Source organism: Engystomops pustulosus, chromosome 6, assembly GCF_040894005.1.
Source record: "Engystomops pustulosus chromosome 6, aEngPut4.maternal, whole genome shotgun sequence".
NCBI lineage: Eukaryota > Metazoa > Chordata > Amphibia > Anura > Leptodactylidae > Engystomops > Engystomops pustulosus.
In genome coordinates this window covers 134,235,423-134,262,369 of record NC_092416.1, presented here as the reverse complement: position 1 = coordinate 134,262,369, position 26,947 = coordinate 134,235,423, and the positions used below count along the sequence as shown (strand labels likewise).

The window sequence follows — 26,947 nt, the reverse complement described above, 5'->3', positions numbered from 1 at the left end:
GTCCCTATGTTTACATTGGGAGCTTCCCGAAGGTGGCCGGCCACTCCCAATCCGTCCCTATCTCTCAGCATTGTAGGGCGCTGGGAGATGGTGACGGATGGGAGCTACCGGCTGGCTGGAAGCTTCCTGAGCGCAGCTTCTATGCCCCTGTAAACAAACGGGCACAGATCAGGTGGACAGCGGCATGGGACATCAGCAGTGTCGAAGGAGGTGAGTACACGTTTATAAATTTTAAAAAGCCCACCCCAGCTAATATATTTATTAATCCCGGATAAACCCTTTTAGTTTCTTTGCCCATATTGCCAAACAACCTGAGACACCAGCATGGCTAATACCACCACAGTAGCCAATAGTCACATTGCCTGGCTCATCTTAGCCAACAGTCACAGTGTCTGCAGTACCCAATAGTTACATTGCTCCACAGTAGCCAAGTGACCAAGTATTGGAATACCGATAATGAGACGTGCAGGATAACAGAAGGGCGAGGGACACATTTAGTGTTTGACACCCATGATTTAAGTGAAAAGGGAAAAAGAATAGAAAAACACATATTGGGGCTCATTTACTAAGGGTCCGAACGCCGCACTTACGTGAAGTTTCCCGAATATTTCCGAATTGCCGCAGGATTTTGGCGCACGCGATCGGATTGTGGCGCATCAGCGCCTCCATTCACGCGACGGAAATGGGGGGCGTGGCCGTCGGAAAACGTGTCGCAAGAATATCACTTGCATACACCGGAACGAAGGAGGTGAATTCCAGCGAACTCCGGCTGACTTCAGAGCAGCAGCAACACCTAGTGGACATCGGGCGCACGGCATTAGTGAATCCCGGCAGAACCCGAATCAGCGCCGGAGAACGAGCCGCTGGATCGTGAATGGACTGGGTAAGTAAATCTGCCCCATTGCATTGTGCTTTTCTTTCTTTTTCACATTTAAGGTTCTGGTATATCTTCATATACCATTATGTTGGGTCTGAAAGAAATCATTACTATTATCATTAATTTTAATATACGATTATAATTTGTGAAATTTGTGGTTTCCTTTGATATCTGGAGTTTTGAACTGAAATTCCAGCTGAGATCTGTTGTAAATATTGCATTGTATACCGTATTTAGGGAGCAGCATAAGAGGTGACTTTCAGGAAGAAGGAGCCTTTACCCTAAATCTAGGAAACTTCCAGTCAAGTAAAAAAGAGGCAAAACATCAATGAATGTAGCCAATATGTTCAATAACATTGTATTATTAAGGTATTTGCAAAGGGCTCTCATTTACTAAGATGTCATGAGGTCATTTTACCAAAAATGCATTGAAAAAGCACTGAAAATTATATAGTACCTGCACATTGCTCCAATATTTTCCACAATAACACACTGCCCATTGTTTCCGCAGTTGATGCCACCAATGTCACACTGGCTCTTGCAAACACCACCATATGCTTTATATCCAGGTTTACAATATATGGATCCAGGATTATGGTTCATCGTTGACTCCAATGGACTGAACATCCTATTAAGCATCTCTTTGCCAACTCCTGATACCTCAGAGTATTTACTATAAGTAACATATGGGGAAGTATTGTATGAAGACTGACTTGGGGATACTGTAGGTTGTGACTGGAGAAATTCCTGTGTATTGTGTGTTGTTTGACCTTTATTTGGAGTCACAACTAGGTCCTCATGATCCACACTTAAAGAATTATGCTGCCCACTTCCTTCTGCTTGGAAGACTATGTCCTTATGTGTCTTATTGTCAGCTCTGTAGGGTTCAGTATGTGTTTCTGCAGGATGTATAGTATCAGAGTCTATATCTATAATGGATAAGTCCTCCACCGGCACCACCACTCTCCATAATTGTGGATTGCCTGGAGGCTTATTGTCCCCATTTCTTGTAGGAAAGTCCATCACTGAATGATGTTTTGCATTCTCATTAAGGAAATGTCCATTGGAAATAGGTACTAAGGTGGACTTAGTTACTTCTAGGTGATTTTCTTTCATATAGGGTTCTGTAGATGTCACCTTCCTTCCACCATCTGAGAAGAAATTCAGATTTCTATCCAATATGCCCCAATTCTTTGTGTCCTGATAATGTCTTGTCTGTAGGACATCCACTTGTTGTAGATGATCATGTATCAGTGGGGTTTCTTCACTTAATACCTCCCCATCCATCATAGGTGTTAATTCCAGGTGTCCAACTTCCCAACTCTCTGGGATTATTTTACTTCTTTGGGTTTCCTCTATGGTGGGATTGATATTATGATATATTGTTTGTGTTATTTTTTTTGGCCCAGATCTGGCAAAATGCTCAATTCTTTTGGACCTGATATTCTTGCGTTTAACGGCCTCATATTCCTCACCTGCCTCTCTTTCTAGCTTGAGTTTTGGCTCTCTGGGTTGTAAAGGCTTCTGGACCTTATTGCGTTTGTTTGACTTATCTTTTATTTTCCAATATTTCTCACCCTGCATTTCGTATTCTATATTCTTGTGCCTCTTTACGATTTCAGGGCTGTTGTAGTCCATTTTTAGCTTATCTTGTGTTATCATATTATCCCTCCTCCGTCCGTCTAGCTGTAATTTCTTACCACTGTGAGAATTTTTTACAACATTATCCAAAAAGTTCCTTATACTTTTATTTCTAGATGATGGACGTAGATGGAGGCTTAGTACTTGTAGCTCTAGGTTCTTTTGGGGGTGTTTTAATGGGTACTTCATGAACTCTTTAAAAATGTTTCTCTCCTCCAGTATTTCCATGTGGTTCGCTAACATAGAGAGACAATGGGAAAAACAGAAATATAGAAATATCTATTTCAACACCAGTATATCTGTAACAAACTAAATAAGGTCTTCTACACACAGTAGAGCTTTACAAGAATTTTAAGTTTTGGGTACCATAGAACCAAAGATAGGGTCTAAAGTGACACTCCCCGTGCAGCCTCTCACTTGGCTCATCTAAGGCAAAATATGATTCTTCCCTGCACTTTTTTTACATGACTTTGGAGGAATTTTTTTTTATAGGTAGACAAGATGACACCTATTTTGCATCACTACTTTCCACATTTATATCAACTTCCATGGGAGGACACATCCAAGAAGTTTTTTCTCGGGGTTACAGGACTCATACACAAGGCTGAGGAAATCCCAGCTGTGTGTGAGACCATGGAAAAACATGGAAACATGAACTAACTAGAAACAATGGCTGGACACATGTAAAAAATGTTTGTGTGCATGAAGGCTTACAACCACCACCTCCCTGCTTTTGGGAGACCTTTTACAAACCCTTAGTGAAAGTGAAATGTAATAAAGTGATCCATGGAGAGTTGGAGACTACCACTGATGAGAAATTGATAGAATGGTCCAAGTGATATTGCAGCTTAACCCCTTTAGAATTGAACATGTAAGAAAAATATAGTACATAAAGTATAAAATGAGAATGTCTAATGTCCAGACAATATTGTATTGTGGCCAGCAGGTGGCAGTAATATATGGGTCAATGTTTAATCATTTTAGATACACACTGTAACAGTGCAATCTGTTACTTAGACTTTTTAGACTCCTATGTTATTTAGAGTTTTTAATGCAAATTAAGACAAATTTCTTAAAGCATTTCGCAAGTCCGTCCATTATTTAATATCCTTACACAGTCATGCACATGCTTCATACCTCCTCTGCTTCAACCTGAGACGTGTTTCTTCTAATTGAAATCCAGATTATATATGAAGCATAATACGGGTCTAAGAATATAAGAAGCAAATGTGGTGGGTCTTCCCTAACTTACTGACAGTTCAGAGATATCCTCTGCTGTAAATGAAAAACAAATACTGTGTCCTACTGCTTCCCTAAGAACGACTTACCTGCACTACCAATAAAGACAACATTTCCAAGGCAGCAAAACACAAAACTGTGCAAAAACATCTTCCGAAATAGTGTCCTGATGTGTCCTCCAGCTTGTCCTGTGTAGCTATGTGTGAACAGAGTAAAAGAGCTCATATGAAGTCTAGGAGGTCTCCATATGTGCTTCACTATAACACCACTACCACTTCTATGTACTTCATCCAACTCTCATCTCTAATTAACATCTCTATTTCAGGCTGTGGGAAGTATACTGTACTGTAGTCTTATCCTCCCTGCCCTTGTCTCCCAATTATTCTGCACAGGGCAGACACTTGGAATTTCGCGGTCCATGACTGGAAAAAACTTTTGGGTCCCCTTACTCCATGTACATTAGTTTCCCATCTTATAATACTACAGTACATCACAAACATAAGTTTAGGACTATCACAGACCCTGGGCTGTAAAGAGATGGTGGCCTCCCCAATGGTTTAGAGTTTTTCAATGATCTTAGCGCATACAAACAGTGATATAATAAAACTTGCTGCATAGAAACCATAATCGTAAACACATTGGATACAGCACCAGAACCAAGATTACTACATAATTACTGTACCAGAACCAAGATTACTACATATATAAAGAAGCAAGCTCAAAAGACATCTATCATCAGTTTAGTGAGGAACAATGTTCCTTCGGACTTCTTTTGCGATTGCGGAAATATAGAGTTATAAAAGTTCCGCTAATTACCCTGGGGTAATTCTGCTAATTACCCTTAGCATATCTCCAGATATGGAGATGAGTGGACCCAATGTTCAATTTCAGCTTCGTGACCTGGACATATTGCCGGATTGGCACCCGAACAGCCAATCCTTCATTTGGACACCCTTAACAACTAGTCATGTCTTTACAATCCATAGCTCCCGGGCGGTTGTGAAAATGCCCCAGGTTGTCCCCCCTCCTGGTCTCCACTTGACACACTAGAGGAACAGAGCCAAGACCAGGAGGCGGAATCAGCTACTGCTTACCTTCCATATAGTTCCCCAGCTGTCCTGCTTCCTGAATATAATAGTTTCACAAAATTTTATGGACTTTCTAAATTAGGTGCAATTATCTACAAGATGGCTGCCACTGGAAACAACAAGTCCCATGATCCTTCAGTTCTCAGTAACGGCTCTTCCCTATCAGGCTCACAGGGACAAAGTCACAGGACTGATCACAGGGCCAGTAGCGTTTTAATTCTCCATTGTATGTCCACAGCATTTTTCTACTATTGGGAGCAAAATTTGATTTGGCAAGCTCTGTGCAGCGCCATGGGGGCTGTGTGCGCTATATAAATAAGTTATTATTATTTAAATAACATCTAATTACACATTTGCTTATATTTTAATGCCCCATTTGAATATAATTTATGCTCATTACTGGAATTCCCCTTTAATGTAACAGGGGTGTATATAACCCTGTCTGTTACCATCATCTTCCATGCCCCTTGTCCTAGAACAGGGATGGCGAACCTTTTAGAGCCTCAGTGCCCAAACTTCAACCAAAAGCCACTTATTTATTGCAAAGTGCCAGCACAGCAATTTAAGCAGTAATTTATTTCTCCTTGTTCTTTAAATCGTTCAGCCTCCTAAAGACACCAATGCAGTTGAAAGGAGGAGGGCAAATTAGCCTATCATTGTAGGAAGATTCTGTGGGAAGATTCTTTGAGTCCTGTCCGGTGAACTTCATTCTGGGGTGATGGCCTGGGTGCCCACAGAGAGGGCTCCGAGTGCCGCCTCTGGCACCAGTGCCATAGGTTCGCCACCACTGTCCTAGAATATAGAATGGTAAAGCTGTGTAGTCACGGGGTGAAGTTCATATCATTGTGGTGTGCCTCTAATATGTACTAGCGGAACTACCAATCACATTGCAGTATTCCATCTGCACTGCCATTATCCTCCGGTACGCCAGGTGGCGCAATGTAGCGACGGATAAATTCACACGACGCTCCCGCCCGTGTACCGCGAGTCTCTGGTGAGAGCAGGAAGTCCGCTCGTACGCAGCTGCGTCTGTGCCACTTCCGGTCCTGAGTCACGGTGAGGTAGAGAATGGCTCCGCCGGGTGAATACAAGATGGCGGGGGACGGCGCAGAACAGGTACCGGGTATATGTGTGCGGCGTGCTGTTACTGCACGTACATACTCGTTATCCTGGGATTTGTAGTCCTACTGGTGTCACCTGGGTTACTCCGTGCTGCGGGTATAACGGACAGTGTGTGATCAGTGCTGCTCTGTCGTTTAGGCTTCTGCTGATTCACTAATAGCAGCATATTCTAAGCCGGGGCTTATGGTTTGTCTTACAGAATGGATAAGGAAAGATAGGAGACCAAGTGTCTAACTTAGACCCCCATCTTTACTTAATACTGGGGTGCTGGGTCTTGAGTGTCAGCTTCTTTACTATTTTTTCTTTCAGCTGCCGTAAGATCATATTTTTACAAATGACTTCCTTTGGCTAAATACAGTAGAGGTTGTAAATGGTCAATGGAGGACATCTTGGCCTTTAGTCATGTGGATTTTAAGGATTTTCACCAAGGGATTCATAGAATGGTTGGTTGTTGGTGTCGCCGCCACGTAGGCGGACTACAATGTTTGGACCCATGAGGAGAGGGACAGACCCCTCTCCTCATAAACAGTGGGTGTTGCCCCATTGATCATATCAATGTCACATCCCAAAACACCAACTTGCATATTTAAGTTCTTTTTTGAATGTAATGACCATATTTTTTGCAATGGGGGTTTCTTTCCGTCCTTTGTTTTGGTGAAGGGGTTGGCTATGGTTTGCATGGTGTGGGTGTTTTTTCTCACCTATTTTGTAACTTGTATTTTCCTGGTAAAGCAGATTGTGGTCTCCTCTTAGAATTGATGCTTCATTGAGCATTCCTACTCCTGCTAGATTATTGGATCTATTTACCCTTCCTCTAACAGTATCGCAGGTTTATACCCTCGCTCTATTCCATATGCCATTCATACTTTGAATTATGTGGAAACCTCCAGTAGTTATCCTCCAGTTGATTATCCTAGTAATATTACATACACACTAATGACTGTAGAAAACGCTGTCCAGGAGGTTGTTGAAACCACAGCCATGTGTATGAGCCTGTAGAAATACATGGGAATGTGTGCTAGCCACTGAAACGGCCTAAGAATTCTGCAGTGAAGTCTTTAAAAATGGAAATAATTTTTTCTTTCCTCCTACAGATGGATATGGATGAAACCCGTGGAGGCACTGGTTTGCGTCAATATTACTTGTCAAAGATCGAGGATCTGCAGGTAAGAAAATAAAGTTGGTTAACCCCTTCACGCTCTGAGATCGATATATCCGCCACAGAGCTATGAAGTGTATGAGTATGAAGAGGGTTCACGGGCTGAGACCTCTTCATACAGAGATGGGCTTTGCTGCATATCGCAGCTAACACCCTCGGTCGGTGTGGGGGGCGGCGATCAGTTGCCATGACAGCCTCAGGTCTTCATCTGACCCAAGGCTGAATGGTTTCTGCATATTCGTTACAATGAGCCAGTGACTCGTTGTAATGTATACTGTTTAGAAATGCCTTATACTGCAATACAGTTGTATTGCAGTATATGGTAGGAACAGTCTGACCATCTAGGGTTAATGTACTCTAGATGGTCCAAGAAATAGTGAAAAAAAAAGTTTAAAAAATGTAAAAAATTAATAAAATATTAAAAGTTCAAATTGCCCCCTTTCCCTAGAACTGATATAAAATATAATAAACAGTAAAAATCACAGACACATTAGGTATCGCCGCGTCCCAAAATGCCCGATCTATCAAAATATAAAAACGGTTATTGGCGGCGGTGACCTCCGAGACGGGAAATGGTGCCCAAATGTCCGAAATGCGACTTTTACACCTTTTTACATAAAAAATGTAATGAAAGTGATCAAAATGTCGTACAGTCCTCAAAATGATCGTAATGAAAACTTTGTCTCATTTCGCAAAAATTACACCTCACACAGCTCAGTACAGCTAGTATGAAAAAGTTATTATCGTCAGAAGATGGGGGGGGGGGGGGATTTTTTTGCCTTTTTCGTACACATTTGTTTAATTTTTGAAAATGTATTAAAACACAATAATACCTGGAATACCTAAAAATTTAGTAGAGGTGTTATTTGGAGCGAACAGTGAAAGATGTAAAAACTGAGCCCACAAGAACGTGACCCATGCTTTTTTTTTCCCCCAACATTTGGAATTTTTTCTCCTGCTATCAGTACACGGCATGGAATAATAAATAACATCACGAGAAAGTAAAACTTGTTACACACAAAATAAGCCCTCACACAGCTCTATCCACGGAAAAATGAAAAAGTTATGGATTTTTGAAGGTGGAGAGCGAGAAATGAGTGAAAAAACCCTTTAAATCGTTCAGCCTCCTAAAGACACCAATGCAGTTGAAAGGAGGAGGGCAAATTAGCCTATCATTGTAGGAAGATTCTGTGGGAAGATTCTTTGAGTCCTGTCCGGTGAACTTCATTCTGGGGTGATGGCCTGGGTGCCCACAGAGAGGGCTCCGAGTGCCGCCTCTGGCACCAGTGCCATAGGTTCGCCACCACTGTCCTAGAATATAGAATGGTAAAGCTGTGTAGTCACGGGGTGAAGTTCATATCATTGTGGTGTGCCTCTAATATGTACTAGCGGAACTACCAATCACATTGCAGTATTCCATCTGCACTGCCATTATCCTCCGGAAATGAGTGAAAAAACCCTGCCTACTTAAAGGGTTAAATAAAAACCTAGAAAAAAACTCCTCCTCCTTGCATTTATAAGAGGCAAATTATGCAGAAAGACCAGCAACAACTCCAATTCATGTGAATTATTTCTAGCTATAAAATACTTACTGATTTTAAGGCCCAGTGTGCGCAACCGTTTTGGCCACAAAACTCTTGTCTGGCATTTGCAATGGACATTGGTGGGTGAGTGGTGGTCACATGTAGATGTCCTGTGGGCGGCAAACAGGTGGTGTGCATGAGGCCTTAGACATAAGATATGTAGCAGATTATTCTGCTAGTTGTACTAGAAATTGTATGCAGAATCCTTTAGAACATAACTGTCTCTGCCAACTGCTCATGAAGCTATTTTCTTCTTTAGTTGGTTGTCAATGAAAAAAGCCAGAACTTGAGACGTCTTCAAGCGCAAAGAAATGAGCTCAATGCAAAAGGTAAAGAGGAAAAAAAACACATGCTTTCATGGCTGCTTTTTTTATAGGAACCGTGATTAATCAGACACTTTTTATTAGTGGATCTGCTACAATTTTTTTTTTCCTGTAAAGGTGATTAAACGCTACCAATATAAGTCCACACTCACTTCTCAGGCACAGTGACTTTTGGGTAGAGTAAGGCTGGCAGGTGTAAACATTACTGCACTGTTCCCCTTTAGTACATCATATGAGGCCTTTTCGGAAGTAAGTTTATTTATTGTGTCACATACAGCTGTGGAAAATTCTGCCACAAGTCCTGCCTGATGTAGAACTGCACAATATCATACAAACTTTCAGGCCTGAATATTTGGAGGCTATAGCTAGTGTGATGAAGTGGGTCATGAGCTCCCCCTCTGCTGCTGGCTCCGCCACATTTACATCTTTCCACACTCATTTGGTGTTGAAATGGACTGAATGGGTAAATAATTGCAATAACTGGTGGTAATCACTTGTAATTGTGATTATTTAAGGGCTTGTATTCATTTATAAAAGTCCCCCACTGCATGTATGTATGATGTATCGTGAGATTGTGTAATAAATCATGTAGTGTATTCATGTAAGGTTTCTTTCTATAATCTGCAAGGGATGTATGACTCCTGGTGAAACGAATGCTAGCTGTTTATGTTTGGGTATAAATATATATCGCTGTACAAGCAAAGTCTAGCAGGGACTTTTAACTAGTAATGATAATTTATTAATATTTATCTCAAAAAGATGCTTTAGTAAGAACTCCCAGGAACCTGCCTTGCATATGAGCAGGTAGACTGCATGAGTTCTCCTCATATTAAGTATTTTGGGGAACAGAGAACAAACATCAAACAGGACACCATATACAATTATAGACCTCACCACTGTGTGCCTAAGTCGCTTTACACTATTATGTATTGAATTACTTTTTGATTTATGATATGACACATGGGATTGATCCTCCAGCTTGTTCTTAATTTGTAGTGAATAATTTAAAAAGTGGAATCTGAAGATTCCATAGTTTTTGCCAGTAATTTGTATAAATCACGGAATTTGCTTTAACAGTTCGTTTGCTGCGGGAGGAGTTGCAGTTACTCCAGGAGCAGGGATCCTATGTTGGAGAAGTAGTACGTGCCATGGACAAGAAGAAGGTATTGGTCAAGGTAAGTGAATAAATGTTGCGTCATGGATAAGCTGTAGTCAAGACTTGTATCTGACTGACTTGTCATCTTTCAGGTCCATCCGGAGGGAAAGTTTGTTGTAGACATCGACAAAAACATTGATATTAATGATGTGAGTATTGTCTTCATAAAGAACAGTTGATGTGGTTCTGTAATGTGCTGTAATGTGATTCAATTTATACTCTTATCAGGTAACCCCAAATTGTAGAGTGGCTTTAAGGAATGACAGCTACACCCTGCACAAAATCCTGCCCAACAAGGTGGACCCGCTGGTGTCACTGATGATGGTGGAGAAGGTTCCGGACTCCACATATGAGATGATTGGAGGTTTAGACAAGCAAATCAAAGAGATCAAGGAAGTCATTGAGTTGCCAGTCAAACACCCTGAGCTGTTTGAGGCACTTGGGATTGCACAACCTAAGGTTTGGGGCTTTATCTTTCAGGACAAATTATTTGAGGGTTTGTTTTGAAGAAAACTGTAGCCCATTTTATCCATAATTTAAAAACCAAAAGTAACAATTGTTCTTACTGCACCACTTTGTCTGTCTCCCACACAACAAGGAACATGGCATTAATTTATTTTTCATCTGCTGATTAAGGGGTTAAAGCTCCCATATTTCATCATTCATATATAGATATAGAGAGAGAGATTTTAATAATTATGCAAATGAGTCTAAGGAGCTCCAAATGTCATAGCCCTTCAGACTCGTGTGCATAATTAGTAAAACCTTATTTGTAAAGACCAGGGCATAGGAAGCTAAAAGAGCAGATACTGCCAGAGGGGAGCGCACACCAGTATGTCAGTGTGCTAGGTTTATCATCCGTCATCCTGGTGGTAGATGACCTTTAAAGTGACTGCCGTCTGGTAGTCACTTTAGGCGAGTATTTTGGATCCAGGAGTTTTTTGCACAGAAAAAGTGTACTGGAATGTTCACCACATCTGGAGAAGCCCTTCAGTTACTTAAGGTCACTGCAGCAACAATTCATTGCCTGACTAGTTATTTTCTATTTGTTGAGAATGTTGATTTGAACCTTTCTCCATGTTTTTTGCATATTCATATTTTAAGAATCTCTTTATTTAGGGAGTGCTCCTCTATGGACCTCCAGGTACTGGGAAGACCCTACTGGCTCGTGCTGTGGCACATCATACAGACTGCACATTTATCCGTGTATCTGGATCTGAACTTGTCCAGAAGTTTATTGGGGAGGGTGAGTATCATTTTACCTGCTTTACATTTGTAGCAAAGTGGAAAAGAAGACTGTAGAATCGTGATTTGGCTTGATGATATATTAATCTAAAATCTCTCTCCATTTCTGCCCCTAAACATTGCTGTATATGCTAAATTTGTGTTTTGGAGATTATAGAGAAGAAATTTTACTAGAAAGATTGCATCAAATTAAAAAATGTAAATGCTGGATGATAAATATGGTCTAGTATAAGTCAGGAGGTGCAAAGAAACACTACACTATTAGTTGGTGTAGAAAATCAACTTTGTCTAGACCATGTGCTGAATTTTAAGATCATACTAAATGGTAAGGGGAACAGCAGGAGGCAGTAATTAGAGGTCATTGACTTGAGTAGAAAAGACAGTTTTGAAAATTATTGGGTTTTTATAAATTTAAGTCATCTTTTATGTATGAGCCAACACTACGTAGTGGAATACAACATGGATTTGTTCAGGTAAAGGCATTAATTTTTAACCTGTGGTCAATTATTAGGAGCTCGCATGGTGCGAGAACTCTTCGTCATGGCTCGAGAACATGCACCTTCTATTATCTTCATGGATGAGATCGACTCTATCGGATCTTCGCGTCTGGAGGGCGGTTCTGGTGGGGACAGTGAAGTGCAGCGTACCATGCTTGAGCTGCTGAACCAGCTGGATGGCTTTGAGGCCACAAAGAATATCAAGGTATGTTATGTTTGTAGAAGGATGGTTTAAACCTCTTATGATTTTTACCTCCATAGTTTAATGAATGCTTTGTAACTGCTTTCTAGTTGTCATCTGATGTTCTTTTCCTGCCTTCTGAAATATTGCCTAGATGATGATTTTCTTATTATTGGGCAAGGGATATTCCCATAGCCCTTCATTACTTAAGTCTTTTTGGCAATGATATTATTTGGCTCCCATGTGGTCCCGTGTTGGTGGATGATTGAGAAATGTCCTGAAACTGAGGGCTGCTTTTCTCCTAAGGCCAAATGCACACAATCGTGTGGGCCTCATCCCAAGGACTGCACACGTTGTATTCAAGGGGAGTCCTTGCATTATACCAAAATATGATGCAGAGACGTGCTGTCTGCCAGCCGGACTGCAGCGGTGGTACTGTATTAACTATTACAGTTAGTAAGTTATTGCGTCATATTTTGGTACAATGCAAAGACTCCACTTTGTGCTTGTACAGAACAAACCCTAGAAGAGGGTAGAACACAATACTGGCATCTCACAGAGAAGGCTTTACATAGGTGGGATATGTAAATAGTATTGGCTCTGCTCAACTATTGGTTAAAGTATTGGGCAGTGTCATTTAAACGACCAAATGGCTGATGCAGATCCGCTTGGTGACAGAGTGGTGATCAGAAATGTGGGGAGTTGTTACTTTGAAACACAATCTTTGTTATGTGCTCATCACCCCATTAGGCAGAATGTGTTCTAGGTGTACAATTGTGTAACGTCTGGGAATTGCATACAGTACATCACTACTACCAGAGAGAACTGAGACTTGGAAGCAGTGGAAACACAAACCAAACAGATGCTTTACCCCAGTGATGGCAAAACCTGTGGCTTGGGTGGCGCTTGGAGCCCTCTCTCTGGGCACTCTGGCTGTTGCCCCGACTGAGTACGCCAGGCAAGGCCTCATCCTGCAGTCTGGGTTTTTGGTTGTAGTTTGGGCTCTCCTCTAAGAGATCAGCAATCACTGCTATACCCTGTCATACCCATAGAGGTTGTGTGCCAAAAGCCTTTTAATGAGTGTCTGGTATGTAAATGTGGTTGCTTATTTCTTTAAGTTGCTATTTACATTTACTGCCTTGGACATAATCCCTCAAGTCATTCAGAAGTCCGGCAACTTTTGTAATGAGTGCAGAGCTGGAAACCTTTATTTACGTGCCTGAGCTCTGCAGAGGAGGTGTAGCTGGAACATCGCTCTGTTCCTCCCTCCCTTCACGTCATGACTCCCCCGGTTCAGTGAGTGTGCGGCTTCCAGGAAGTAAACGGATGGACAGTGTGAGAAGTGAAGGGAGTGATGTTACGTCCAGCAGTGACTCTGAGTCAAGCTGTCTCCTCGGAGAGGAGCTGTCTGCTTATACAAGGAGCAGCGTGCAGGATGAATCTTTCACAAGAGGCAAAGACTCGCAAACATGTCTAATAGTAGAGATCTTTTTATGTAAGTGACCACATGAAGGTTACATTCTGTGCGTGTCCACATATGACATCAAGAAAAAGTTTAATCAAAAGGAATAGGGGGAAACTTTTTAAACCGTGTAAAAACATCCAATGTTATTTGTAATATTGCCCCTATAGTTGATAATGTTGCATGTGGCAGAGGGTGTATGTTTTTGAAAGGGACTAATCCATTCTCTCACCCTGGTGCCTCCTCCCCAGGTCATCATGGCAACCAACAGAATTGATATATTGGATTCTGCTTTGCTGCGCCCCGGCCGTATTGACAGGAAGATTGAGTTCCCCCCTCCTAATGAAGAGGTAATTATCTGCACTGCTGTGGAGTATGGATCCTGGCCCACTTCTTTTCCCGTTTATTGTGAACTTTTCTGTATTTTCTTTAACACTGTTAGAGGTTACTTTGCTTCTGGAATAACTCTGCTAATATTCCTGCTTGAACTCGTCTATCATATTCTGCAAAAGCAGTGCCCAGACATGGCTTGTTCTCATAGGTACGAGTTAAGGCTCCATTTTCTCCACACAGGCCCGTTTGGACATCCTCAAAATCCATTCCAGAAAGATGAACCTGACACGTGGTATAAACCTGCGCAAAATTGCAGAACTTATGCCTGGAGCGTCCGGAGCGGAGGTGAAGGTAAGAATCATGTAACGTGTTTTGGAGAGGAGCGTTCTAATCTTCTATCTCAAGCTGGAGACGTGTCTCTGGTATTGGCGCAGCACCTCGCATCTGACGGATTAATGCGGAGCAGATGGGTGTTTGTTAGACGCCCATAGTCCCAGTGTAGAGATCACTGGGAAACAGATGTGGACAATATTGTGAAATCGCAGTTTACCCCCTGGATGTCTGTGTGTGTCTGTCTAAATTTAACACCCATTTCAAAAAATCTCACGCCATGACCACACATTTGGGGAGTATTTCTAATGGGAATGTAAGCCAGAAAACTTCAGAGTTGTGTGTGTTTTTTTTTTTTTTGTTTGTTTTTTCTGCCTTTTTTAATTTAGTTTAAGAGCTTTTGTATTGTGGTGAGTTCTGGAGGATCCGTTGTGACCTTTGTAATTGCTATTGGAGCTCATTTTTATTTACTGATGCATTAGCTTCTTCTTTGAGTAAAAACTTCCCACTCATTTATAAGTACATTACTAATTGTAATGTGTAATCTCATGTCACCTCAGGGGAGGTCCCAGATAAGGAAAACATTGGGCATGGTCACAAGATAATGTGGCGTAACAGAAGTGACATGAAGTGATATAAAGTGCTTGTCCCAAGTATTAAATTATCCCTCGTCCACAGGATACAGGGTAACGAGCTGATCGGTAAGGGTACCCCACCTATCACGATAACAGGATCCCAACAATCTAAATAACCTGCATCTCATTCTCACTAATGCTGCTATAGAGTGGTTGGAGATATGTGAGCACTGTACAGAATGAATCTGTAGGACGGATGTTTCTCCTGCAACTCCACCCATTGGTGAGAATTGCATCTTCTTTCTCCAGTTACTGGGTGTCTCAATATTGGGTTCAGCAATTGAACCCTCACTGATTAGCTGGTTATTCTCTGTCCTGTGGATGGAGGATAACTTAAAATACTTAGGACAACCCCTTTATTCGGCTGAGGCTCCTGTGCTTTATTTAAAATACATAATCTCCTTTTAGCCATGCTTTTTCCTATTTCCATCAGACAGTGGTCTCATCCCCTGCTCTTATGATTACAGGGTGTTTGTACAGAGGCGGGTATGTACGCTCTGCGTGAAAGACGGGTACATGTCACCCAAGAAGACTTTGAAATGGCAGTAGCAAAGGTAAGGTTTTGATGGGTTTTGTAATTCCATGCTTCTGCCACGACTGGAGACAAGTTGATGCATTTATGCACTGGCAGGGGAAAAGTGGGCTTTCTGATATAATGGCTTATTGAGGAAGATGGTAGAAGATGCATCTGCAGTCAGATGTAGTTATGGGGGTTATCCTATCAATGCAGCTGACTAATACTTGTGATAAACATTACTGATGTAGAAGGGAATTTATTATCACCTAGTGAAAGTTATTAATATTAGATCACTGTGGTCTAAATTCCATTCAACAAGAGAACTCCCAATTTATTCGCTGCTGAAATGACTTCAAGTCAGACAAAAAAGAAGTGAAAATATATTCATCACAAACCTTTTTTACATGCATATTTTCCACCTGGCAATCTGTAATGTATGCTGATGCCCTTATCCACTTGAACAATCATTTAGACAACTTTTAGCATTTCATAAACTGTTGTGTTGCCTTAAATCTTCTATATTGCTAACATATTGCTGGTAATTTCAGGTGATGCAGAAAGACAGCGAGAAGAATATGTCTATAAAGAAACTATGGAAATGAACCTGTCGTACAATCTTACAGCAAGCTATTCTCGGTCCTATTGTGTGTTACGTTCAGCTGCTGCCAATGTTTTTCATCCTTCAGCCTCCCTGGTGTATTCCCTGCACCACAGAAGAATAACTTCTAATTTGAGAACTGAGCTGCCGCCACCATACTGTAACCAGAAGGGAAGGGGCTTTATTCCCATCATTCACACGCATGTTGTAAAGCATTTTATTCTATATTTTGGGGGTGTATTTGATCACACAGGGGGGCTGAAGCACAGAGCTGGAGCTGCGAAAGATGTCTTTTCAATTCATAGCGAACTAGATTTGTTTTTGTAATAAGAATGAAACTTAATCTCTGTGGTCTGTTTTTAATAAAGAACAGAACAAATAATAAAAAAAAGCTTTTATTGTTTCTTAACCATTCACAATTTTTCCAACAAAGCAATATTTAGTCACAAAACACATTTGGACCTACTCCCACAGCGCTGTAAACTGCACATCACTCAAAGATCATGAGAAACCAATTTAAACATGAGGCCATCAAAGAGAGAACACCCACTCTGAGGGCCAAGACTTGGGGATGGCAGGTGTCACTACTATATATGACAACCCCTATAGTCCCCCAACCCAAAATTACTACCTGGATCCTGTACCAGTTATAGTTTATCTAAGGTACTCTAGACAAAAGGGCCAATCGTCTTGTACAACTATGGTAAAAATGCTAGTGTGCGTCCGTGTCCTTTTCCTTTTCTTTCTCTCCTCCATTTTGGATATTGTCTTGCATTGTTTTCTGAGTGAAACTTGTGCAATTGTTGAGCTGCACTCTTTGCATTCCATATAGTGCAGATCCACAATTCCATATAGTGCAGTTTAAAGATGTTTTCCAGGTTCAATAAGATGGGTCAGACATTTGCTCATAATCCCCTGAGGCTATCTGCACATGAAAATCCTATACCCAAAAATCTGCAGACTTGTATTTTGCAGCATGTGCCTTATTTCTGCAATGTAATGTTTGAGCTCCACCCTCATCCGCATCAGAAACCAGGTGATTTTGCTTTATGCTTGCGGAGCTACTGGAGGGGGAAAGTCTGTCGCGTGTGCCGCAGAAGTCTCGCAGTAGAAATGATGTGGTTTTTTTCTTTTTTACAAAAGTCTTTCCAATGCATAGACGTTCCAAAGCAATCAACCAATTCAACTAAAGTTCAGGCTGAACACAAAGCTATTCTATTGTACCCTAGTGATAATAAAAAAAAGCTCCATGTGAACTAGACCTTACTGGTCCCCTCTTAAGTCAGATGTGTCACTTGGAGGATTGGTGTAACCTGTACATGTGACTTTAGCAATAGGTTAACCCCCTCCCCAATATCCTATTTAAATGCAACCTAAATACAGGATAGGGGCTAACTTGAATATCGCTGAAGAACCCCTTTTAACAGTAATGCCAGTGTCCTATCTCTGTCTGTGGAATACTGACCTTATATTGACTGTATTTCTCATGATGAATTCTGCATGGAACCCCAGCCTTCTAGCGATCTACAATGCAAGTCCCTGCTCGTGACAGTATTAGTGTGGAGTTGCTGTGTCATATTGTTTTATTTGGGAAATACAGATAACATGTGCTCAAGATGTTGTGGCCTATCCTAAAATACATTCAAGCAATTACTAAATCCTATATCAAAACCCTTTCTGAAAAGACAATCACGCTTGTAAGGTTCCTGTTTGAACCCAAAGAATCCTACGCATCTGCCTAAAATCCATAGGACAAGTCCTGAGAAAAAAAAAAGTATGGCTCCAAGTTGCATGCCTGGTTACATTTAGCAAGGCAAATTCACAGCATCAACCCCCTCCCCCTTCCCCCCACATCCTCCTCTATGCTGGATGTGGGATGGTATACACAGGAATTAGAAGACGTGCCAGCAGGAAGAGTCAAGTCTTAACATGGCTGCTGGTGAACATGTCTGACATAGTGCAAAGATCTTGTACATTTATAGCAGTTTGCATAAGAAAGTTATAAACCTGACATGTAGAAAGGAAAACTTTTGACTTTCACAATATCTTTAAAAACTACATAACAATTCAAACCAAAGCCACGTACCCAGCATCACTCACCAGAATATAGTGCAAATGGTACTTTTGTTTGAACTAATGAACATACAAGTAAAATAACTACAAAACTGTGATCGATATGCTGGAAGAAAGTCTCCTATATCGCCCTCTACTACTCTTTTCCACAGGTTATTCCTGAGCTTTTCTTGAAATGACAAGTCATTTACATTAAAATAGTCACTTGTGTTTTGGCACTTCAGGCCAGACACTGGGACTATTTCTTACTCTGCGGAACAATTACTCTAAACAGGTCTTAACTTCGTGATCAGTTCTGCAAATGCAGCCACTACATGAAGTGGACCAAACCTGGTCATATGAAACCAAGCTAGTGTCCTGATTCAGAAGAATTGTAGGGTTCTGTCGCTATAGAAAGCCACGTGATGCAGCCTTGTTTTGCCATACGACAAATTCAATGCAAGTGCATCACCGTTATATGCACGTTTCTTGGTGCATCTGTGGTCAAGAAAATCTGCAGCATTCGTGCTATGAGCCTAGTTTTTTTTCCTTAAATTAGTCTCCCTGAAGCTTTAGAAAAGTGCCATATGTTGTCATGTTCTGATTATTGCTTTGCATCTTTTACAAATCAATTTATCTCCCGTTATCGGTCCTCTCCTTCTTGATAAACTGCTTAGTGAGAAGCACAGATCTGTCTTCAGTGAGGAGGGCATGAGCGAGAGGGGAGTTCAACACTGAGGTCTTACAGATCATGTCTTCTGATGCAGAATGCCCCTGTGCCAGTGTCTCGCCTAATCAATTCTACTCTCTATAGACACATGAAGTGAAGGGTCTTCACTGAAGACAGTTTTGTGCAGTTTAGAAGGCAGGAGAGGGCTGATAAAGGAAAATAATTTCATTTCCTCTTAAGTTAAAGTAAAATGTTTCTTGTATTTACCTGAATTATTCATTGACAATTTTGTACAACATTTACTTTCCTATTATGCAGCTTATAGGAACACTCCAGCCAGAGCAAATTTATTGACTAATACATGGTGCAGGGCCTGAAGGGGAAGGAGCATGACTCATATTCACTGCATTCATAGAACCTTCATAGAACCTAAAGTCATGCTCCTCCCTTCAGGTCCTGCCCCATGCATTATTCAATGAATCCGTTGTGACTGGAGTGTGCCTTTAAGTAGTCAATGAATAAAATCTCTACACCTATGGCTGGTACTTACTACTCTAAAAGTGGAGCTACACCTTCAATGCATAGACCGGTATACATTTACCTGCTAGTAGTACATCTGTGACGTGTATATGGTAATAAATGGCAATATGGACTAGGCTAGCTGCAATATGCTCCAACTGTGGAAAAAATATCTAAAAAAAGACTAATATGTGACAGATTTTATGCTTTGGCATTGCTGATTGTCAAAAGCAAAAGCATTTATAAAACTTAAACAAAGGCAACATATCCCTATCGTACCTGAGAACTGACACACAGTCATTCCAAGGTGACTGGGTACATAACATAAAGATTTACAAGTATAAGACATGAGTATAAGGCACATGGAATGTTTAGAAAACTTGTTCTGGAACGTGTTTAGGTTAGACGAATTCCCAAAACCTGCTCAAGCTCCTGTCTCCGTTGCTGGACCTAAAACAGAAAACAGAGATCCATTTTTAATAGTGATGCCCAATGCACAGTTCTTCAGGTATCCTATCAGTTAGGGATCCAATGCTTGGACACTTCAAAGACAAGTTCCTCGACAGGAAGCCTTTTTTTCAAGATTTTTTGAAAACTTTATACATTTATAAATTATCTCCTTGATTTTGCTGACCCAAACAATAAAGGTGACACATCAAAGTGAAAGTCCCAAAAACAAGACCCTTCGAAAATTGCCCAACTGTGTTCCGTTCGATAGAAGCAATTTTTATTCCAGTCTTATTTTTCTTCACAAGGAAATCATTCAGTAATTCATGAACATAGTTTTGCCCTTATACTAAATATATAAATAGCACATACTGTGGTAATCTTCTTACGTTTGTTATCCATGGCCTCCTTCCTTCTAAAATAAACTTCTAAAAATTATGCTAATGAGTCTGACGGGTTCTGTGGGTGTTACCAGAGCCCCTCCACGCTGTTAGACTGTCTCATTGCCCCCCCTCCCAACACATCCCACTTCCTCTTCCTGATGTAATCTCACAGGAGCAGAGGAAGATTAATCATAAAAAGTGGATTGGGGTGTACAGTGTAACAGCCTGTGAAGCTACAGCACGGAGGATCTCTGGTAACACCCCCAGAAGCCCTTCTGCCTTATTAGCATAATTGTAAAAGTTGATTTTAGAAGGAAGATTATGCCATGATATAAGAAGATTACCACACTCATAGTACCTGTATCTATGTCCCTGGTTTATCATGCTAATTTGATGTCGATTTGGACAATATTGGGGTCAGGAAGGAATTTTACCCTAATTTGGGACAAATGGCTTCAGCCCTGTATGTTTTTTTTTACTGACCCCCTCGATCAACATAGTAGTATTTAAAGGTTGGACTAATAGACCTTCTTCCAAACTTATGTACTATGAAACCATGTAATATAATAAAGGGGTGAGATAGAAATCCATATCCATTTCAACAACCCGACCTTGAAGTAGATGTGTCTTCCCACAGCTTCTTGAGCCCATGGCTGCTGGTAAAACTCTGAGCGCCTTTCCTCTTCTGGATTTCCCATCACATCCGTCATAATCTGAAACAATCAAAAACAAAAAATGTAAAAGATTGACTAAAACTTATAAAAATTCTCCATAAGTTTGATTAATCCAGATATATCTACAAAGTACAAATGTAAACAAGCAGATTTTTATGTTACCTTCAGGTCCCTGCTTTGGGATTTCAGCCAGTCCTGGATAAATTCCTGTGGATCATTGCTGAAGCTTAGCATGAAATCTCTCTGTGTCTTTAACTGATTGATGGATTCAATGGTCTCATGAATCTGAAAGGGGTAAAAGTTAAAAAACAATGTCAAGCCTCCAAGTGAGTAAGTTCAAGAAGGAAAGCACAGGTAGTTGTCTTATGGATCTTGGTAAATGTAGATGATTCTAACCTTGGAATCCAGGCTGGCAATCTCCTGTTGGTTTGTAGTAGATGCAAGAAAGTTGCTCATTTGGGACTTTAGAGGGTCATCCACTTCAACCTCAATGTCATAACATGCCGTCTTTTTCTGATCATTTGGATCCACACTAATTTAAAAATATGATAAAACATAATAAAATGGGTATACAAGTTCATATATAATCCAAATTTGCCATTAGTCATGCAGTACAATTTATACACTACATGTTACCTTATGCTGTGGTTGATTATTATGGGGTCTGGGTGCTGCAGGAGACTTGCCAGCTTCATGGGAATCTCAGAGAATCTCATTCGGATGCAGTTAAATATCTGTAGGAACCAGAATAATAAGGAAATCAGATGTGTCATTACAGACAGCATTCAGATACCCCTAGAAAATGTTTATTAAGGCTGAGAGTATTTAAAAGGACTCTGTCATCAGATTTTAACCCATTAAACTACTAACTTTATCTGGTAGGTTATGAAATACTAATTTTTATAGAACCCCCTCTTTTTGTGAAATCTTGCCGTTTACCTAAAAAAAAAAAAAACTTATTTGAAAAACTTATTTGAAAATGAGCAGAGAAGAGTCAAATTTTGAGATGAGGCTGCGTGGGTAGACATTTCACACAGACCTATCTTTGGATCTATATTATCTAGAAACATTGGGGCTTATTTACTAAGAGTCCCCGACGGTTTCCGGGATTGCACCGCTGGGGAAGGTATTTAGAAGGACATTTTGGCGCACGCGATCGGATTTTGGCACAGCGGCGCCGGCTTTCATGCAACACAAATCGGGGGGTGGTCCGTTGGGTGATCCGACTGATTCAGACTAAGCGCGGGATTTAACTTTAAAATTGTATCGCAAGACACTGCAATTACATGCACCGGGAAGAAGAAGGTGAACTCCGGAAGACCTGAGCAGGGAAGTGACACATGCAGCAAATTGGGCGCACGATCTTATTGAATCGCGGCATTGTCAGTGGACAATGCACTTTCAGGAACTCCGAGGGACTGGGTAAGTAAATGTGCCCCATTGTGTCATATAAAAATATAAGAATCTCATCTTTCAGATTGCATTAGGATTGTAGTTCTGTGAGCTACTAGAGATACCATCAGTTTAAGAAACTGTCAGGATCTTCAATCTGGTGACAGAATTCCTTTAAGTGGACCTTTGGCCAATTCCAACTCTTTGTAAAAAATAATAGATGCCCCCCCACTGATTAGAGTGCACACTAAAGAAAAATATTCCAACAGCACTAAAGCCATTGGTGTGGCAAAGGATGTAGAGAGTTGAACTTGGTTGAGGTGATGAAAGGTTCTCTGTAAAAGCTTTATATGCAGCTCTGTGTGTAAACCGTGGCTCCTAGATCACACTGCTGCCTCTCCCATTATACTGTACTCCTCTGATGCGCTGCTTTATGACAATCTGAGGCTTCAGGTGTGACCTCTACATGATTGCTGAGGCCAGGCAGTGCTATCCTGCCTGTGTACAGCCCGGAGGCTGATCAATGTTTGGCTGTAATATATGTCTTACCTGCCTGAAGTAGCGGTTGCAGTTGATGTACTCTTTCTCATGACTGTCTTGCAGCTTGTTATTCTTAATGTACAGCCACAGAGCCTGCATGATGTTGGCACGGGTCTGAGTGTGCACTCCCAGCAGACGAGCAAGGCGGGTGTCCAACTTATACTGGGGAGGCTATCGAAATTGTAAGGAGGAAAAGAGAAAAGAAAAAATGCATCACTTTTATTATATAAATGTATACACAACCAACCTACACTTAATCACATCCTTTAAGATGATGGAAAAAGTTCACATTGATTCACATATTCCTAATTGTAGGCATCTCAAGTACAAATATGTCTGACATTATTTTCTCTGCCTCCGCTTTTACCTGATGATCCAGCATAAGAAGAAGAGTACACTTGACATTGACATCTCCTGGGCGCTTCACCTGGAACCCATCCGTCTCCTGCGTAGTTGCCATTCTGTGCCACTGTAAGAGGGAAGACAGAAATTAAAAATGCATCTTTCACTTATTATACTTAGTATTATTTCTCTACACTTAGATTACTAAGGACATAAACAGGGCAACTCATATGTCCTTACTAATGTATGTTGGATATCAGAAAGTACTGAAGAAATGGAAAGTATGAATTCAGGGTCAGACTACAGTAGTCTGTTACCATGGAGGCACAGTGTTATCATGGTTTACAGTGTGTTCTGATTTGTTCTACTGTAGTATACAGCACCGTTGCTATGTACCATATCTACTTGGGTATAAGCCGAGGGACCCAATTTTGCCACAAAAACTGTGAAAACGTGAAAAACTGTGAAAACGAGTCGGTCCCCTACTTAAGGACACCCGACTTACAGACGACCCCTAGTTAAAGGGAACCTACCACCACAAATCTACCTATAAAGGGTTTATTTTTAAGGGCTAATATTTTATAAATATTATAAAGTTTTTTTAAAACTTTTATTAGACTTGTATGCAAATTTTCTTATGCGGCTACAGGGGCGTGGAGTAGCCGCATCTGAGGTTACATGGCGCGGCTACTCCACGCCCTGGTAGCCTCTTTACCCCTCCTACTCACCATCTTCGGCACGCAGCTCCTCATAGCTGCGCGCCCTCGTCCGGCGATCCTGCCGTCTGCGCATGCGCAGTCACTTCTCCGAAGCTGGGGCTGCACAGGCGCGGGCCTGCTGTTCTGCGCATGCAAAATTTCCAGACAAGTCTAATAAAAGTTAACAAAAAAGTGCGGGGACGTGAGGATTAGCCCTTAAACGTGCCATCCTCACGTCCAATTGATCCACCTACCACCCGATCTACCTTTATAGGTAGATTTGTGGGGGTAGGTTCCCTTTAAAGATGGACCCCACTGTGACCTCTGGAGAATGAATGTTGACAGGAAGCCTCTGCATATTGCAGTGCAAACAATTTGCCTTTATTTCACTTACCTCAACCAAGTGATTATCTGGTCCATAAAGATCTTTGTCCAGCTCAATGACAAGACTTTTAAAAAATGAAGAAAACTTCCTTTTTTGCTTGCTGGGCTGTAAATATAGAAATAGAGTCTCACTCACTACATCAGACTCTATATATAACCCTATAATAACAATCAGTATATCCCCCATCGTACACACTACTGACATGTCTTACTTTCTGTGATTAGAATGTTGGAATCCTAACATATCCATCTGATTCTGATAGATATTAACATCATTTTCCCTTTCTTAGGATGTTAGGAGGCTTATAACTATGAAAGGGATTTTTAACATTTTTATTGCCCAAACCTACTTAGGGACCAGGTCAGAAGCAAGACAACGGCACTGTTTCATGGGAGCGAGAAAAGGCGAGTAATTCCCCAACCTCCATATTGGAACAAGGGACTGTGGCTATTGTGGGGTCTCTGGCTGCTGGGGAGCAGTGCAGCTACTGGGGAGCAGTATGGGGGCTCTGGCTGATGGTTGGGCACTGTGGCTACTAGGGGGACACTATTGTGGGTATAGGGGCACTATGGAGACTAGAGGGCAATGTGGCGTCTGGTAGTGCACTAGGGCTGCTGAAAGGGGCACTGGGAGCACTATGGCTGCTGGAGGGGCACTGGGAGAACCGTGATTGCTGAAGGGGCACGATGGCTGCTGGTGGGGCACTGTGGCTGCTGGAGGGGGATTCAGCTTTGTGGTTACCCTAAAATGGCCAATTGTAATGCTGTATAAATGCCATGTGCCATCTATGGAGGTACATGGTCTGCATGTGAGAAAAATATTTTTTTTTTCTGCGCATTTAAAAAAAAACAAAAAAAAAAAAACAGACATGTGAAAAGACCCGTATGAATCAATGGCTCCTTATTTCATCTGCAAAAAACGCATAGCATACAGACATCAAAACGCCCATCTGAATGAGCCCTCAATTATATATTTTACATTAACATTTCCAGGACAAAATTTACAATAAATATAATAAACTGTCATAAAACACGAAAGCTCTCCCCGCAAAACACTGGTTGATCGTTACTCAACGCATGCACAAGGAAAAGCATACGCAATCTGGCTGAGCCCCGTCCCCAGATGTTGGTATTAAGTTACTAAATGCAATGTACACGCCCCATGTGACCGCACCCTAAACATGCAGATAAAATTTTATTCTTTTCGTGAAAATATCGTATACCTATCATATTGTGATACTTCTCAAGATTCCCCTACAACCTTCTTCTAGGGTAGAACAATATCATTTAAATATTTTAGGTGGTTTCCAAATTGTATAAATCACATCACAGAACTTGAACTCTTAGAAAGATAAAAACGAAGATTTTTTTCTCTGCAAAAAGTACTTCACTGCTCTCAACACAAGCTTCTTTATTCATTGCAAGGATAGACCATTCTAGGCTATAGCCCCAAAAAATTCACAGAAAGTAAAGGAAACCTATTGCAATATTTTCCTTTCAGGCGCGTTTTACTTATCAACGTCCTGAAAAAAAGGCTCATACTCACATCTTCCAGCAATTTCCCTTCCACACGAAGCTCCCAGGAGCTCACTTTTTCTCCTTCCTCTCCGTCAGGTTTCGCTGGAGTGAAAGTATTGGAAATATATATCCGCAGCTTTCGCTTTTGCTGTAGAGGGAGAAATGAGTTAGGTATCGGATCAGGTGAGATATGAACCTATTAACTATAACCTGGCCAGAAATTCCATCAAAGGAAAAATAACCATTTCAGGCATTGTACAATGGATCTTATACAAAGTGAGACATTACAAAGCCGCAGAAGAAAACAAATAATTAAAGGTTTTGGCTTCTTATTAATGCATTTTATTTATTTTGGGCTAACATTTCTTAATATAAAATGGTCACACGGTTTTTATAAGCAGCCTGAAATGTTACAGAACCGATGTACACTGCCCTCTCCTGTCCTCAATGACAATCATCAGAGGTGTCTGATGGCTTTGTATGGAGGGATTATAAAAGCTTGTTTATGATAAATGTCTTTATTAATATAAGTATTTAGCTTAAGGACATTTACCATCAGTTTAGTGATGGTAGATGTGTCCCAATAAGAAGTTCTTTCATTACAGCTCTGTATGCAGCGATCGCAGAAATATAGAGTTATAAAAGTTATGCAAATTACAATGGGGGCTCAGGCTAGGTCACCCAAGTGCCTAAGGGAGCCTTGTATTTGAATTTATGCACTCCCCCGTAGCTAAATAATTAGTAGTAACTTCTTACTAGGACACATTGGTAAACTAATGGTAGATTTCAATTAAGGCCGCATTCACATGCTGCTAACATTGCGTACATAATGCACAGCTAGCGGATGGGTGAGGGGTTGTGGGGAGTTCTTGGCTATGTCACATGTGCGCCTCCAGTGAAATACATGCGGTTGTTAAGCAGCCCCCGGTGTCTTGCATTTAAACAATACAAGACACTGGGCTCTGGTTACAGATAGTATACGGGAGGCGGGCTCACCTGCTGTCTGATGTCAGACGAAGGCTAGCGCCGAAACGCTCGTCGGGGCATTTGGTATCAGACAGCAGGTGAACCACAGATAATGGGTATGTGCAATATGTTATCCTTGACCCTATTGAAATAGGCTATAACAAATTCATGTTTCATATTCTTTGGGTGAAATGGCTTTTTTTCTTGAGATAGGTGTTGTATTCGCATAAGCCAACCACATTGTAAGTTTAGGAGCTAACAATTTAGGCAGAGCAAGATAAGGAGATCCCATTGAGAATACAGGTGGTCCCCTACTTAAGAACACTGGACTTACATACATACGGACCTCTGGATATTGGTAATTTATTGTACTTTA

General features: G+C 41.1%; 3 protein-coding genes across 10 annotated transcripts in view; 1 reads left to right on the top strand and 2 right to left on the bottom strand.

Moving 5' to 3' along the window:
- Positions 1-5,999, bottom strand: part of LOC140064337 (uncharacterized) — a 12,493-nt gene extending 6,494 nt beyond the window's left edge. For 4 of the 6 annotated variants that reach the window (XM_072111116.1, XM_072111118.1, XM_072111122.1 and 1 more), the window contains exons 1-2: positions 5,725-5,999; positions 1,335-2,754 (exon numbers count right to left, since the gene is read on the bottom strand). In XM_072111116.1, coding sequence (XP_071967217.1) covers positions 1,335-2,754; positions 5,725-5,758 — 1,454 coding nt within the window. In that variant the 5' untranslated portion in view covers positions 5,759-5,999. Of the gene's footprint in view, positions 1-1,334; positions 2,755-4,851 lie in introns of all 6 variants that reach the window. The other 2 variants (XM_072111121.1, XM_072111119.1) reach the window with 2 other exon arrangements.
- PSMC5 (proteasome 26S subunit, ATPase 5) lies at positions 5,802-16,395 on the top strand. Of its 2 annotated transcripts, none has more exons than XM_072111126.1 (12): positions 5,802-5,961; positions 7,062-7,133; positions 8,969-9,038; positions 10,110-10,207; positions 10,281-10,337; positions 10,417-10,647; positions 11,308-11,434; positions 11,945-12,135; positions 13,825-13,923; positions 14,147-14,257; positions 15,339-15,425; positions 15,937-16,395. In XM_072111126.1, exons 1-12 carry the CDS (start codon positions 5,914-5,916, stop codon positions 15,988-15,990), a joined length of 1,245 nt encoding a protein of 414 aa, XP_071967227.1. In that variant the 5' UTR covers positions 5,802-5,913; the 3' UTR covers positions 15,991-16,395. The 2 variants fall into 2 exon arrangements, with proteins under 2 accessions (XP_071967227.1, XP_071967228.1); XM_072111127.1 differs by lacking the exon at positions 5,802-5,961 and adding an exon at positions 5,995-6,063.
- The window catches only part of SMARCD2 (SWI/SNF related BAF chromatin remodeling complex subunit D2), a 25,513-nt gene continuing 14,931 nt past the window's right edge, over positions 16,366-26,947 (bottom strand). For both annotated transcript variants that reach the window (XM_072111124.1, XM_072111123.1), the window contains exons 5-13: positions 25,634-25,753; positions 24,098-24,193; positions 23,031-23,132; positions 22,673-22,834; positions 21,368-21,465; positions 21,128-21,263; positions 20,894-21,016; positions 20,669-20,770; positions 16,366-19,677 (exon numbers count right to left, since the gene is read on the bottom strand). In XM_072111124.1, coding sequence (XP_071967225.1) covers positions 19,624-19,677; positions 20,669-20,770; positions 20,894-21,016; positions 21,128-21,263; positions 21,368-21,465; positions 22,673-22,834; positions 23,031-23,132; positions 24,098-24,193; positions 25,634-25,753 — 993 coding nt within the window. In that variant the 3' untranslated portion in view covers positions 16,366-19,623. The remainder of the gene's footprint in view (positions 19,678-20,668; positions 20,771-20,893; positions 21,017-21,127; positions 21,264-21,367; positions 21,466-22,672; positions 22,835-23,030; positions 23,133-24,097; positions 24,194-25,633; positions 25,754-26,947) is intronic.

Excerpts from the sequence above, each read along its gene's own strand:
- PSMC5 (XM_072111126.1), top strand. The coding sequence starts at position 5,914 with ATGGCTCCGCCGGGTGAATACAAGATGGCGGGGGACGGCGCAGAACAG. Across the intron at positions 10,208-10,280 it reads AGAAGAAGGTATTGGTCAAG|GTCCATCCGGAGGGAAAGTT; the intron begins GTAAGTGAATAA and ends GTCATCTTTCAG. Across the intron at positions 14,258-15,338 it reads CGTCCGGAGCGGAGGTGAAG|GGTGTTTGTACAGAGGCGGG; the intron begins GTAAGAATCATG and ends TTATGATTACAG.